Source organism: Marmota monax, unplaced genomic scaffold (assembly GCF_021218885.2).
Source record: "Marmota monax isolate L192 unplaced genomic scaffold, Marmota_monax_Labrador192_F-V1.1 WCK01_AAM20220418_F8-fsc00069, whole genome shotgun sequence".
NCBI lineage: Eukaryota > Metazoa > Chordata > Mammalia > Rodentia > Sciuridae > Marmota > Marmota monax.
This window is the reverse complement of record NW_026695243.1, coordinates 4645966-4660157: the sequence shown is the minus strand read 5'-3', so window position 1 is coordinate 4660157 and position 14192 is coordinate 4645966. Positions and strand designations below refer to the sequence as shown.

Below are 14192 nucleotides of genomic sequence, written 5' to 3'. Positions count from 1 at the left end.
ATAGGATGGCTCCCGAGCATGAAGCATGGAGCTCACACTCTGGGTGGCCAGCCTCTCTCTCCTCCCTATCACTAGACATCTGAGAAGGGCCTAGAAGAGCAGGGAAGGCCACCTCAGGTGCCTGCCCTGTGTTTCAGCCTCACCATCTCCATCATCCTGGGCCTCATGATCCTGCAGATGTGGATTGCCGCCAGCTTCTTCCTGCAGCCCAAGCTGGGCCCAGGGGACAAGCAGAAGCCCTTGGCTCTCAATAACAGGTGAGATGAAGAGGAAATGGGGATGTGGCTGGGCTTAGGCTGTCTCCCAGTCCTTCCCCTTCACCCTTGGCAGGTTCCAGGGCCTCTCTATATTCTGAGAGGTGATTTAGTGGGCAGGGCTGAGCTCTGGAGTCAGAATGCTTGGCTCCCAATCCCGGCTCACCCCTTAGGAGCCCTGTGACCTTGTGTAAGCTTACTAAACATCTCTGAACCTCAGTTTCCCCCTTGTAAATCATTTTGAGTATCTTAACAACGTGTTATAAGGTTAAAATGTGTTCAAGTATGGACTTGGAACAATAGTGCCCAGCTCCTGGTGACCCTTGCTGATTCATTCATTTATTGGGGAAACCTGGGCACTGAAGGGAAAGAGAGAATCCCGACACCACCTGCCTAGAAGCTCACAGCCCATCAGAACAGACAGGCACACAGACAGCAAGGGCAGCAGACCCCAGAGGGTACAAAAGGATCACTAGAGAAACATGGTCAATGGAGGAGGAGAGGCAGAGATGGAGGAGGAGGAGCTGGGGTTGAAGGGTGGGGAGAGGGTGGTAATTGCACTGCAGATGGGAAGTTTGAGTAGGATGGTAGAATTTCTGCACTTATAGTAGAGGGCATGGCCAGCAGCTGTCACAGCATGACTGTAGGCAGGAGACCCCAAAAGCAGGGTGTGTTAGGAAACTGAGGATCTAAAACTGTCACCATACAGGGGTCTTAGATGCTGCGCGACAGGAAGGAGACACAAAATGACAAGACCAAGAGATGTCCTCTCTGAGGGGGACCTGACACTCAGAATGCAAAGTTTGGGTTTTATCCCAGAGACAACAGGAACCATGAGATCCAGTGACCCTCTAGGAGATTTCCTCTGGGGGACTGGAAACAGCTCCAGCTGGGGCAGGTCCTAGTTGCAACAGATGGGGGGGAAGCCCCATCAGCTGGGACAGCCCCTGCGCCAGCTGTAGCACCATGAGATTTCCTCACACCCTAAGGATCACATAAAACAAGTGTAGTCCCCCCAACCTTTGTCTTGGGTTCTGCCCTGTGCCTTCTGCACTGTCCAGGGCTGGGAGATGGGGACTCAGCTTCCCCTACAGCAGAGTGTGAGAGCACAAGGCTAGAAAGCAGAGTCATAGGATTTGGTTTTGCAGTGCTGGAGATTGAACCCAGGGCTTCATGCATGCGAGGAGCAAGCGCTCTACCCCTAAGCTATGCCCCCAGCCCTCAGGGTCTGATGCTGGCTATGGAGGACTCCAGAGCCCGCCTGCCTAGCCATCTTGTTTCTGTGTGCAGGAAAGCCTTCCACAACTTCAACTACTTCCTGTTCTTCTACAACGTGCTGCTGGGCCTGGGCGCCTGCCTCTCCAGGTTGCTCATCAGTTGCGTCCTGGGCACGTGGCTGATTGCGCGCATCGACAGGACCATCATGCAGAGTGGCTATGAGGGAGCAGACATGGGTGAGTGACCAGCCCCTGTTGGCTACCTCCTCTGGGGAGGGCTGGACTTGCATCTTCTTGATGGCTGTTTGGAAAGACAAGACAGGTATGAGAAGCCTGGAGTGGGCACCTTCACTTATGCTCAGAGTTTATCCTCAGTGGAGACTGTAAAGCTGAGCAATAGAAACACATGCTGCCCCATGGTCAGAGGGAGTTCAAGGCTAGTCAATCCTGCCTCTTCAGCAGACATTTCAGGTATAAAGAAAAGGACGATAGTTAGAGGTAGTCAAAATTCTTTCCGAAAGTGAGAAGTTAATTTATGAATGCACAGTCCTGAAAATTTTGAGAAAGCCCACATGTCAGAATCATTATTGTTGTTCATCGGAACTTATTTGATCAAGAAAATGTTCTGTTCAGTCGGACACTCCCAAATCAAAGCCGTTCCTGAAGAAGCAAAGATTTTGTTCTGCTTTTAGGCCACGATCACTCAGTCCCTCTGCCCTTCAGGGCCTGTAACCAAGGCTTTCTCGGTTGTTGCTAAGGCTGCTGCTGGCCTCCTGGAGCTTCAAGTTCTCCATGAGGTGAAACAGATTAGGATATGATCTCAAAGCCTCCTTTCAGATCTTTATACCTCATTTTCTAAATTCTCAGCAAAGACTCAGGCACCCGTGGAGCTTATCATTAAAAGAACCAACTGGGCCACGCTTGGGAGGTGTGGCCTGGCCTGATCTGCCGCTGGGTTTCAGGGTTCAGCGCGTGGATCGGCATGCTCTATGTGGACCATTATCACACCAACCCCGTGCTCGTCAGCTTTTGCCACATCCTGATCGCAGGCCACAGGGAGAGGAAGCTGCAGAAGGCCATCAAATACTGGTGCCTGGACCAATCAGCAGGTAATGTCTCCTGCTTGGACCTCACTGGGTTTGAAGAGCAGGAAATGAACCCCCTGAGGCTCCCTGAGGTCCCTGAGATGCTCCAGGTTTTCTCTTTCCTGCCTCTTTTTCTCTGCACTCTGTCCTGGGTGTCCTTCAACCAGGGAGCTTGGGAGGCTTAGCCGACTATGGGACCCACTCAAGCTTTATGTCCTTGTCCTGCTGACTGGCCTCCACCGTTGTTCCTGGAAATGAGCTCTAGTTCTGCTAGTGGAGTCTTCCAGATCCCATTTGTTTGAGATTCCAACTCATATTCCAGGCTACATGCCAGACGCCTGCCAAGGTGGGCTTCAGTCAGGGTTATTCTGCTCTGGGGCGCCCCTGTATGTTCATTGCTATTCCAAACACTGTGGGGATCCAGGACCATGGGATGACTCATCTCCCTCATGTCCACACAAGTCCCAAACCAGCTCCTTAACCATACCTCTCACACTCGAGGCAACTCTTCCAAAACCCTTTGAGAACGGCAGAGGCAAACTTCCAACCAACCACTCGCCTCCCATGCTGTGGTCCATCTGCTCTGATTCTATCCTAGGTCCCCGCATCTCAGCTAGGTCCAGGACGAGGTGGCGCCTGCTGCAGACCCTGATCAACAACCCCAGACTCGTCATGCTCAGAAAATCAAAATCAGGACATGGTTCCCAGGAGTTTACCCAGATTCTGTTGACGTGCTCAGAGAGCTGACACTGGCGACCCACATCGGCTCTGAGGCCAGGTCAGGTCGTCTGCTCCTGAGAGAAGGCTCAGACTAACCAGCAGCTGTTCCCTGTGATGGGAGGGGGTGGCACAGGCACTGTCCACGCACATGGCAGACAGCATTGTGGCATGGCCACCTGGACTGAGGGTCGAAGTTTCAGGACTATTTCACTCTTTTATGAAAAAAAAAAAGATAAAAAACTAAAGAGAAGTTTGTTGAGCAAACTTTATCCACGGATACTTCTATCCACCATTGGTAGGCGACCTTGGGAAGTTACCTGTTAAGAAGCCCAAAGCTTGACTCCAAGGCAGAACTTTGTCACTGAAGAAGGTGGTAAAAGGTTTATATCAGAAAACTCTGATTTCTTAGAACAGAGTGTGGTCCTCAATTCCGTGGGGTCCTCATTGCTTTCTTCTTTCCAGTCTTTAGGGTGATGGGAGAGAAGGAAACCCGAGCACCTGGCCCCTAATCTGGGAAGATGAGCAGGCACAGAGCACTCGTCCCATGGCAGCTGGGGTGAGGAGTGGATCAGAGCTGACCTGGGCCTTGCTTGCAGGGAAGATGCTCAGACTCTCTCTGACCAGGGTGGGATCACCTGGGTAAACCACCTGTCTGAGGAAGCAGAGACAGGGATGTAGGCAGGCATTTCAGGCAGGGGACACTAAGACCAAAATGGTGTAAGCAGACATGTCCCAGCATGTGTGATGAGGGTGAACTTTGATGCATATGGGGGTGCGGGGTGCCATGGGTTGGTTAGGACCACTCCAAGCACCTACAGATGTCGGGTCAGTAGGCTTGGACATTGGTTTTTGTGCAGAGTCCAGAACTTGCCCAAATTTTTAATGCTCAAGCATAAAGTATCTGATGACCCAAGATCTGCGTAAAGTTTGATCAACCATTCAAAGTCCCTCATGAGCCTGGGAAAGTGCCCTGAGGACCCCACCAACATCGTAGAGGAAAATCCCCATCCACCACATGAGTCCCAGACCATTATTAAGTACGTGGTGTAAACTCAGTCCTGTGGCTAGGTCTATTTGCCAGAGTTCTCTCTTTTAGCTTAATCTCCACAACCAAGCTTTGCCATTCTGCATTTAGCAACAAAAAAACAAGGACTCCCATATCACACTTTGAAGCTGTTTGACATTGGCCAAATTACTTTGCCCTTCTCCATTCACTTTTCTTATCTATAAAAAGAAACCCCATAAGCTAATACCCCTAGCAGCCAAAATTATTTTAAGGATAAAGTGAGTTAATAAATATGAACACTCTGAAGCTAGTTTCTATCTTATCCTAAACTCTTAAAAGCAAAAGACTTGACTTTGCTATGACTTGAATATGGGTTGTGTCTCCTAAAGGTTCATGTATTAAAGCCTTGTTCTCCAGGGTGGCACCTTTGGTGGAACCTTTAGAAGATGAGGCCTAGTGGGAGGTCCTTAGGTCATCTGGGGTGTGCCTTCAAGGGGACTGTGGGACCTGGGTCTCTTCTCTCTGTTTCTTACCAGATGCAGTGGGTGTCACCATTTGCTCCCACCTTGTTGTGCTGCTTCGTTGGAGGCCTAAGGCAATGGGCCACTTGACTGTGGACTAGAACCTCCAAAAACACGAGCCAAAAGAAACCTCTGTTCTTTATAAGTTAATTATTTTAGATATTTTGTTACAGTAACAGGAAGCTGACTTAAACAGATGTCATTTTCACAGAAAGATATCCAAGTGGCTAACGAGTACAAGAAAAGGTGCTTCATGTTATAACACATCAGAAGACACAAATTAAAACCATGCTGTTATACCACCACATAATGGCTACGATGAAAACTGGTGACACTATCAAGTGTTGAGGAGGATTCAGAGCTACAGGCAGTTTTGTGCACTGTGGTTGTGAAAACTGTTACAACCACTTTAAGAAATTCTTTAATGGTTTCCCCTAAAGATATATAGGTACAGACTCTATGACCCAACAGTTCCAATCTTAAGTATATGCCCAAGAGAAATACCTACATATGTTCACCATGCAAAAGGATGGTCAAAAACATTATAGTTATAGTCCCAAATTGGGGGGGGGGACAATGTGGTTCAATACTAAAAAGGATAAATAAACAAAATGGATTATGTTTTCAAATAATGGAATACTACACAGAAATAAACTATACTCAAATTTAAAAATGTATGGAATTCAGGTTGCTTCCCGTCTGCTCCGCAGGCGCTGGGGTGCGGGGCCATGGGCTTGGGGCTCTCCGTGCATGCGCGTGTGCGCAGCTGAGAGCCTCCGCCACCTGCAGCCGGCGCGCGCCCCGTGACACCGAGCGGGGGCAGGGGGCTGACCGCCATGACTCCCCCAGAGCCTCGCGTGAGGGGCCAAGATGCAGCAGTCTGCCAGCATCTGCTGCAGCCTCCATCTGTGAGTTGCCCCATCTCTCCATGCCCCTTGACGCCCCTGACACCACCGCTGGGTGCCAGATGAAGAACATTGTCCACAACTACTCGCAGGCAGAGAGCAAGGTCCATGAGGCCACAAGCAATGATCCCTGGGCCCGTCCAGCTCTCTCATGTCTGAGATCGCCGACCTCCCCTATAATGTTGTGGCCTTCTCGGAGATCATGAGCATGATCTGGAAGCGGCTCAATGACCAGGGCAAGAACTGGCGGCACGTTTACAAGGCCATGACACTGATGTGCTGTGCAAACGTGGACCGTGATGGCAAGGGCCAGGGCGTGAATGTGAGTGAGAAGGCCAAGCAGCTGGTGGCCCTGCTGCGTGAGGAGGACCGGCTGCGGGAAGAGCGTGCCCATGCACTGAGACCGAGGAGAAGCTTGCACAGACCGCCACGGCCTCCTCAGCAGCAGCGGGCTCCGGGCCAGGCCTGCTCCGCCCGCAGAGCAGTAGGGAGGAGGAGCTGCAGCTCCAGCTGGCCCTGGCCATGAGCAAGGAGGAGGCTGACCAGCCCCCGACCTGCGCCCTGAGGATGATGTCCAGCTCCAGCTGGCCCTTAGTTTGAGCCAAGAGGAGCACCATAAGGAAGGGCGAATCCGTCGTGGGGACGACCTAAGGCTGCAGATGGCAATGGAGGAGAGCAAGAGGGAGACTGGAGGCAAGGAGGAGTCATCTCTTATGGATCTTGCTGATGTCTTCAGGGCAGACATCACCTCCACCGGCTTCAGATCCATGGGGGCGCCCAGCACCCATGGCTGCCCCCATCCCCACTGCCCCCTGCCTCAGACCCCTGGGGGGGACCTGTTGTCCCTCCAGCTGCTGATCCTTGGGGTGGTCCAGCCCCCACACCAGCCTCTGGGGATCCCTGGAGGCCTGCTGCCCCTGTGGGACCCTCTGTTGACCCTTGGGGTGGGACCCCAGCCCCTGCAGCTGGAGCGGGCCCCCTGCCTGACCCATGGGGAAGCTCTGATGGTGGGGCTCCAGTCAGTGGACACCCAGCTTCTGATCCCTGGGCTCCTGCATCTGCATTCTCTGACCCCTGGGGGGGGGTGTCACCTGCCAAACCTGCCGCAGTCTGGCTGGGCACAAAATCACGAGCCACTCAAGCAGGAACAAACTTTATTTCCAAAACTCCTGGTAACGCCCCCCACTCGGCCTTCTCCAGGGGCACACCACACCTACCGGAAATCCCTCCTCTGGAAATCCCTCCTACCGCACTTCCCCAACCAATGGGAACTCTCCGGGAATCCCTGCGAGAGTTCCAAAGTAGCAGGTGGAGGCCGGACAGCAGGGGTCTAATATCCAATTGAATACATATCTTAACATAACCATTATCATCTCAATGGCTTGCTGGAGTCACCTTTCAACCAAAAATGTCATGCGCCATTCCTACTTGGCTATGGCTCTCGGCAAAACCCAGCACCAGTGGCACTGCAGCAGCTGGAAGCTTTGATCCAGAGCCTGATGAATTCTCTGACTTCGACTGACTCCGCACAGCCCTGCCAGCCTCTGGGAGTAGCACCGGGGGGAGCTGCTTGCAGGAGAGGTGCCTGCCAGCAGCCCTGGGCGTCTGACATGAGTGGGGTTGGTGGGTCTCTGGCTGAGACTGTGGGAAGTGCCCCACCTGCCACTGCCCCAACCCCCACACCCCCCACAGGGAAGACGCCAGAATCCTTCCTGGGGCCCAGTGCAGCCCTCATTGATCTGGACTCTTTGGTGAGCCGACCCGGCCCCACTCCTCCAAGAGCCCAGGCTTCCAATCTCTTCTTGCCAAGTGGAACCTCTCAGCCCTGTGCCCCCAGCCCCTGGAACACCACCCACCTACATCTCTCCCCTTGGTGGGGGCCCTGGTCTGCCCCCAATGATGCCCCCTGGTCCCCCAGCACCCAACACTAACCCTTTCCTCCTATAATCCAGGGCAGGAGGCAGACCTGGCCTGGCCGACTTACCCCGACTCCTGTTCCCTGGGAGACAGTGTTGTGAGTGCTGTGAAATGGGAGCACTCCCACCCCAGCGCCCTTCCCCCTTCTGGGGCCCACTAACACTAGGCCCTCTTTCCCCATCCCCAACCCATTTCCCCCTGAGAAACTGAACATGGGGGATGGGGAGGGGAGCCAGCCAGAGGAGGACCCCTTTCTGTGGCATTAGAAGAAGGAGGGACAGCTAGGATCCCTCCACCATTCCCCCTCCCTCCAAATTCCTGACCCCCATCAGTGTTTGAGCCTCCTCATTCCCCCCTTTGCACCCCATGGTGAACTCTTGGTGATGATTTGGGGAACTTTGGGAATAAATGGCAATTCTCACGGGTGTGGCTCCCCTACCCCCCAAAAAATGTATGGAATTCACAAACATAATGAAAGAAGTCCAACATAAAAGAGTCTAATCTGTGTGATCTCATTTAAATAAACATTTTTAAAAAGAAAAACCAACTTGAGATAAAGTGTTTGATGGCATTGGGGAGGACAGAGAAATGACCTAAGAGGGTACTTAAGGGTGGCTGCTGGAGGGTTGGTAATGTTCTGTTTCTGAAGCTACTGGTTCCTTTCAGATAATTCACTGAGTCCCATACTTTTAGGTATGTATGTTATGTTTGATAGGTGCAGGTTCCACCAGTTGGACAAAAAACTTTTTTTTCTGATTAGTCCCAAATCTACATGGCATGGTGGTTAGTTCAAGAATTTTTGAATTGCAGGGTCTAGATTCATATCTTGAATCCAACTTTTTGGTGGCTCAGAGATCTGAGCCAACTTGCTAATCTGAGCATCTGTTTCTTCATCTGTAAGATGGGTTAATGGTGGTACTCTCTCAGTTATTTGGGGAAATTGAATCTTCTCAATAAGTATTAGCTCTTGGAGTCCCTGTTGTTTGGTTCCTTCTATACACTATGGAAAAGATGGACAAGGGTAGAGGGAAAAGAAGGATGGGCTTCAACTCCACAGACATTTTAAAGAATTATTTTGTTATTTAATTTAATTGTTAATTATACAATTATATTGTTAATTATACAATTTATGGGGCACAGTGTGATATTTTGATATGTATATACAATATGTAGTGATCAGATTAGGGTGATTAGCATATCTATCACCTCAAGCATTTTTTATTACTTTATATTGGGAACATTTTTTCCTAGCTATTTTGAAATATTCAATAAGGTTTCACTATAATCACCCTACTGTACTACATAGAACACTAGAATGTATTTCTCCTCTCTAACTTAATTTTGTACCCCAACCAACCTCAAAAGACATTTTTAAAATGAAGATTGAGAGGGGAAAAAAAATCAGAGATGGAATGGAGGTGCAAGAGAGTGCAGGGCCTCAGGCCAATTTTTCATTCCCTGTCTTTGGCTTCTGGCCCATCCCTAAACATGGGAGGAGACTAAAAAGGTGATCTGTAACTGGTTAGTCTTTCTGGCTAGGACATTGTGGAGTTGGAAGGAAACAGATATGCTAACCAAAAGCCAAGCACAAGCCGGAAGGAAGTGGTGGTGTGTGCCTGTAATCCTCCTGACTCAGGAGTCTGAGGTATGAGCATCACAAATTCAAGGCCAGCCCCGGCAACTTGGTGAGACTGTCTCAAAATAAAAAATAAGATGGCTAGAGATGTAGCTCAGTGGTGTAGCACCCTTTCAATCCCCAGATCTGCAAAAAGAAACAAACAGCCACACACATATTTGTACATTTGATTCAAACACAAAAACAAAGGCCCAGAAATTTGGGGATAAAGTATGCTATATTCTTAGCAGTGGGATTATGGATTATTTTTGTTTGTTTGGGTTTTTCCCCCATTGAATTGTTTTCCATTTTTTGCAACAAGTATGTTGTTTAATCAGAACAAAACGCCACACATCATATATCCATGCCTACTTATTTAAACCCATGACATTCTGTATAAAAAGAAATAAAGAAAACCAAAATTGCAGATGTGCCAGAAACCAGAACCTGGTTCTGTGTCTGGGCAGAGAAGACAGTGTTTCTGCTGTATAAGGCTCAAGCCAGCAGTGCCTCCTTGGATGGGAAGGAGAAGAGAGACTGCAAATGATTCCTGGACACTTTCTATTTTATATTGTGTTTTCCACACCTTCCCTCAATCACTGACATTTTTTCTTTTTTCAGCTCAAATGAATTCAATTTTTATTATAATATTTCACCTTGCTAAAATCCCAGACCAAAGAATGAGAACAAAAGGGTTTTCTACTCACTGTTTTTTAATTTCTAGAGCTGGACTGGACAGAACAATCGCTTGCCCTAGGAAGTTGGCATAGGGAATATCTATTAGCAGTCTGTGAGGGATCCCTGCCAAAGGAGGGCTTCTCTAAGAAGGAGCTGGCTATCCCATACACAGCCCAGGGGAAACTTTGACCACCCTTCGGTCCCAACCACGAATATTTTCGGTTCTGGCCGGGCAAGTTTGAGCCTTGAATTCTCTGAGCTCTGGTTTTTGGTTTTGTTTTGTTTTTGTTTTTAGAAGGAGACAGATTGATCTTTCAGAATCTTTCAGATTTCTTCCCTGCAAAGATTGATTTCAACCAAAGCAAGGAAGAAACGATGGATTTTCTTGACCATGATGGCTCAAAGCCACCTCTCAGATAGTTTTCAGGACGTTTGGTGTACTGCTCAGGACAGCTCTGGGGTATTCTCTTGTACAGAAGAGAGACTGGCGTTCAAAGAAGCAATTGGTGAAGTTTCACGACTCCACTTCGGGCGCTGGGGTTGCTAAGGGCAACCCCTTTCCCAGCGAAAGGCAGCGAGCTGAGCCCGCCCCTCCGTGTTGCCTTGGAGACCCTGGGTGTCCCGCTGCAGTTGCGGCGGGACTCGCCCAGGCGAACCTCAGAGGTGCTTTCAGCAGGTGCGGACGCGGCCAGCACGGGGACAGGGCCTCTTTGCAATCTGGGCTCAGGGGGACGTTCAGGGGCTGCCCGGACCGCTTGAGGGTCTCGGAAGGGGAGCCGGAGGACCCGCCTGGGTCTTCTGGGCACAGAGTAGCCACCTATTTAGTGTGGCCAGAATCAGGCCTTTAGGTCGCGGTCTCCGCGGCTCCTGGAGGCCAGGGTAGGGTCCTGGACCCAAGGACCCCTGGCTCTGGGGTTCCAGCCCCACAGACACCTTGGCGCGTTGACTTTTCCCAGAAAATCTCCGTAGGGTGAAGCGCAAGCTGTAACCCCGAACTTTTCTTGTCCCCAAAGTCCCTGTCGGATTGGCGCCTTGCGTCTGGGCCCCTCATTGCCTCTCCTTGCCCGTCCCCTCTCTGTTTTGTTTAAAATTTAACCCCCCGAGCTGCCCTCGACCCTCGAGGTGCGATCAGGACCTGCACTCGGGGCGGGCGTGGGTTCCCAACCTCGGGTGGGAGTTGACACCAAGCGCACGTTTCCAGGACGACGGCTTCCGGGCAGGGGCGTCCCGCCAGCAGCCACCATGTCGTCAGTGGGGAAGGTGACCCAGGTTCAGAGCGGCAAAGTCTACCATCAGATCTTCCAAGCCGAAGTAGGACCTGCTCTCCCTCTTTTCACAGCCCTCTTCTCTCTGTTCCTCCAAACTTCCCTCTGCTCCCCTCCAAATTTCTCTTCCTTTAAGGGCTTTCCTGCTTGGGAATCTAATGAATTAGGGCTTTGAAACAGATTTTTTAAAAAATTCTTATTTTATGCATGTATGTATGGGATATATACTCTTGAAAATTGGGAAAGATAAAAATAATAAAAATGTAAATTTAAATGACGCAGAAATAGTCTAAATTAACTGTTCAGTACTCTGGAACCTTTTCTCATGCATAAAAGAATTTTATTTAGAGACTGGGTTTCATTCTGTGTGAGTGTTTTGACACCTGCTTTCTCCGCAACAGTATCTCACAGACCAGTTCCCAAATCCAAGGCATTCCTGAACCTCAGTGGTTCCTAGAAGTTGCCTCACTACTCAGAAATCTCTCATATAGCGACAAAGTCAAGGCCTCTGGATGATGGCACCAGCTGACCAAATTGTGTGTCCTCTCCAATGCAATGCACAGACCAAACAAGACCTGAGGAGAAGCCCATAGACTTCCAACTCTTCCTTCAAAATTATTTAAATGGGATTTTCATTCCTAATTTGAGCCCTAAATGATGCTCTCTGTAGAACCTTTGTAAGTTTCAGGTGTACAAAAAACAAAAACAAAAAAACCACTGCTCCCTGTAAGCGATATGCCATTCTTAACATGTGACATCCTCCCTCCCACCTTGCCATTCATTTTTTAAAAAATATTTTTTTGGTTTTCAATGGACCTTTATTTTATTTATTTATATGAAGAGCTGAGAATCAAACCCAGTGCCTCACATGTGAGAGGCAAGCGCTCTACCACTGAGCCACACCCCCTATTCATTTGAAATGCTATTCATTTTAAATAGTATTCACTTTAAAACTTGAAATCATGTAATTTGGTTATAATTTTAAATTTAGGCTCTTAATTAATATGTTTAACTATAATCATCTCATAAGCATTTCCTCATGTGACCAAAAAAATCCTAAGTCTTATCTTTAATAAACACCCAACAGTCCATCAAAGGGACATACCATGTTTACTTAACCGGTCTCCTCCTATTGGAGAGTTTTGTTTTTCTAATTTATGATGATGATTTAAAAAAGGCTGAGATGTGCATCTTGTGCCTTATTTTAATTTCTTAAAGCGAGCCTTCCCTGAAGTGGCTGGGTGGCTATTGAGGAGGAGGAGGGCCCTCCTGTACAGGGTTTGCAGGGGCCTGGAGCCTCCAGGCCTTCCTGTGGCAGTTCCCAGAGGTCCTTCTAAGGTAGGCACGGTCACCCTGATGGTGCTGAGGGGTCTGCAGCTCTGACTACTTCCCTCATCTGTGGGCTTCCATGGATTCAGGTGCAGCTGGTCCAGTCCCTGGCAGCCTCCAGAAAGCGGTCTGCGGAGCGTTCTGCGACCCCAAAGAGTGGCTGGATACCCATGATGAAAAAGGTGGAGATTCCTGAAGGGGAGATGATGTCTCCTCGGCAGCGGAAGTGGGTGCACAGCCTTCCCAACGACGGGGTTACAGAAAACCCAGTTCTCTACAAGTAAGTCCTGCCTCTCAGGCCACACCCACACACACTGGGGCACCCCATCTTCAAAGACTCAGGAAGAGCTCATGCAAAATGAGTGCCAGGGAGGAAGTCTCCAGTGCCTGCCTGGAATCAGGGAGGCATTAACACCTATTTGGAAGGATTGCTTCTTTCTTTCTTCCCCAGTAATGGTTGAGTGCCTAAGGCCAGGTGCTAGGGAGGAGGATCCCACCTTCATGGAATGGGGAGGCCACTACAGAAACAAATAAGTAAGGTGGGAAAGCCTTCCCTCAGGACAGGTTCAGGAAAGCTCTCTGAGGAGGAGCCTCAGTTGAGACCAGAAGGTGAGGAAGGGGAAGGATGGGGGCAAGACACTGAAATGGATGGTCTCGACCCATTCTAGAAAGCAAAAGATGAGTGGACCTGGAGAGAGGGCAGAGGTGGGGCTGAGAGAGGCCTAGCAGGCCACGGTCCATGTGTTGGATTTTATTGCAGTGAGTAGCTGATTTTGTGCGTCCAAGGTTCCTTGGGCAGTATGTTGGAAGAAATTACAGGAAAGAGGCAGGGAGGCCAGAGAGGAAGGCTCATAGTTGTCCTTGTAACTTTGGTGGTGGTTGGGAGAGGGAGAATAGGGGTGGACTTCAGGTGTCTTTGGAGGCAGAACCCCAGGGGGCCTGATGACGGATCTCTGGCCTGAGCGCTGGGTGTGCAGGGAGGTGCAGGGAGGCACTGTAACCTGAGGTGAGGGCAGTATGTGAGGCAGGGGCAGCTCACATTCCTTGTGCAATTCCAAGTTTGGAAGTTAAACTTGAGATTCCTAAACATGTCATTTCTGTTAGCTATGATCAGACTTTTCCACTAGGGAAAAGAGGAAAGGAAGACTCCATCTTTCCCCTGGCTTCTTGGGAGAATGAAGCAGGAGCCTCCTCAGGCTTGGCATCAGCCATAAACACCTTCCCTGGCCTGGAACTCAGGCTGGACAGTCTGGTCTCCTCTACCTGCCTTTGTCTCTCTCACCCCCTGTAGGGCAAGTTCTCTGCCCTGACCTGAGCCTCAGCCACCTAACTACCTACAATGGGTGCTCTACTGGCCACTCAGGCCAACACAAGAGGCCAGCCTCTTCCAGCCACATCCCCTGCCGGATGCCTTGGCAGAGATCCAGAGGCATAGGCAGCTGGGACCTGTCCAAGCTCCACCTCTGCTCCCAGGAGGGCCATGTGGCATCCTCACTGTGACTCCAGCTCCCACAGGAGTCTCAGCCGACCTCATCTAGGACCAGGCGTCTCCTGATACCTGCCTCTTTTTCCTCAGGGTTCTTTCTTCCCCAGGGTTCAGCCTAGGGTCACCTATCGTCCCAGATACAACATCAGTCAGGAGCTCTTGGCACCTGCAGGGTGGTTTCAGAAAGGCACTTC

The 14192-nt window shown here is 50.1% G+C and overlaps 2 protein-coding genes and 1 pseudogene across 13 annotated transcripts in view; all 3 read left to right on the top strand.

Annotated features, from left to right (window-relative positions):
* Positions 1 to 4588, top strand: part of LOC124101349 (stimulated by retinoic acid gene 6 protein-like) — a 43376-nt gene extending 38788 nt beyond the window's left edge. For 9 of the 11 annotated variants that reach the window (XM_046457288.2, XM_046457293.2, XM_046457292.2 and 6 more), the window contains 4 exons: positions 138 to 257; positions 1545 to 1708; positions 2434 to 2580; positions 3155 to 4588. In XM_046457288.2, coding sequence (XP_046313244.1) covers positions 138 to 257; positions 1545 to 1708; positions 2434 to 2580; positions 3155 to 3303 — 580 coding nt within the window. In that variant the 3' untranslated portion in view covers positions 3304 to 4588. The remainder of the gene's footprint in view (positions 1 to 137; positions 258 to 1544; positions 1709 to 2433; positions 2581 to 3154) is intronic. The other 2 variants (XM_058578057.1, XM_046457289.2) reach the window with 2 other exon arrangements.
* Positions 4589 to 4744: 156 nt separating this feature from the next.
* LOC124101350 (epsin-1-like) lies at positions 4745 to 8115 on the top strand (annotated as a pseudogene).
* Positions 8116 to 10547: 2432 nt separating this feature from the next.
* Ccdc180 (coiled-coil domain containing 180) overlaps positions 10548 to 14192 on the top strand; it is a 62437-nt gene continuing 58792 nt past the window's right edge. For both annotated transcript variants that reach the window (XR_009226419.1, XM_046457240.1), the window contains exons 1-3: positions 10548 to 10594; positions 11120 to 11229; positions 12602 to 12792. Coding sequence is in view for 1 of the 2 variants with exons in the window: in XM_046457240.1 (XP_046313196.1) it covers positions 11161 to 11229; positions 12602 to 12792 (260 nt within the window). In the remaining variant the exon portion in view is untranslated. The remainder of the gene's footprint in view (positions 10595 to 11119; positions 11230 to 12601; positions 12793 to 14192) is intronic.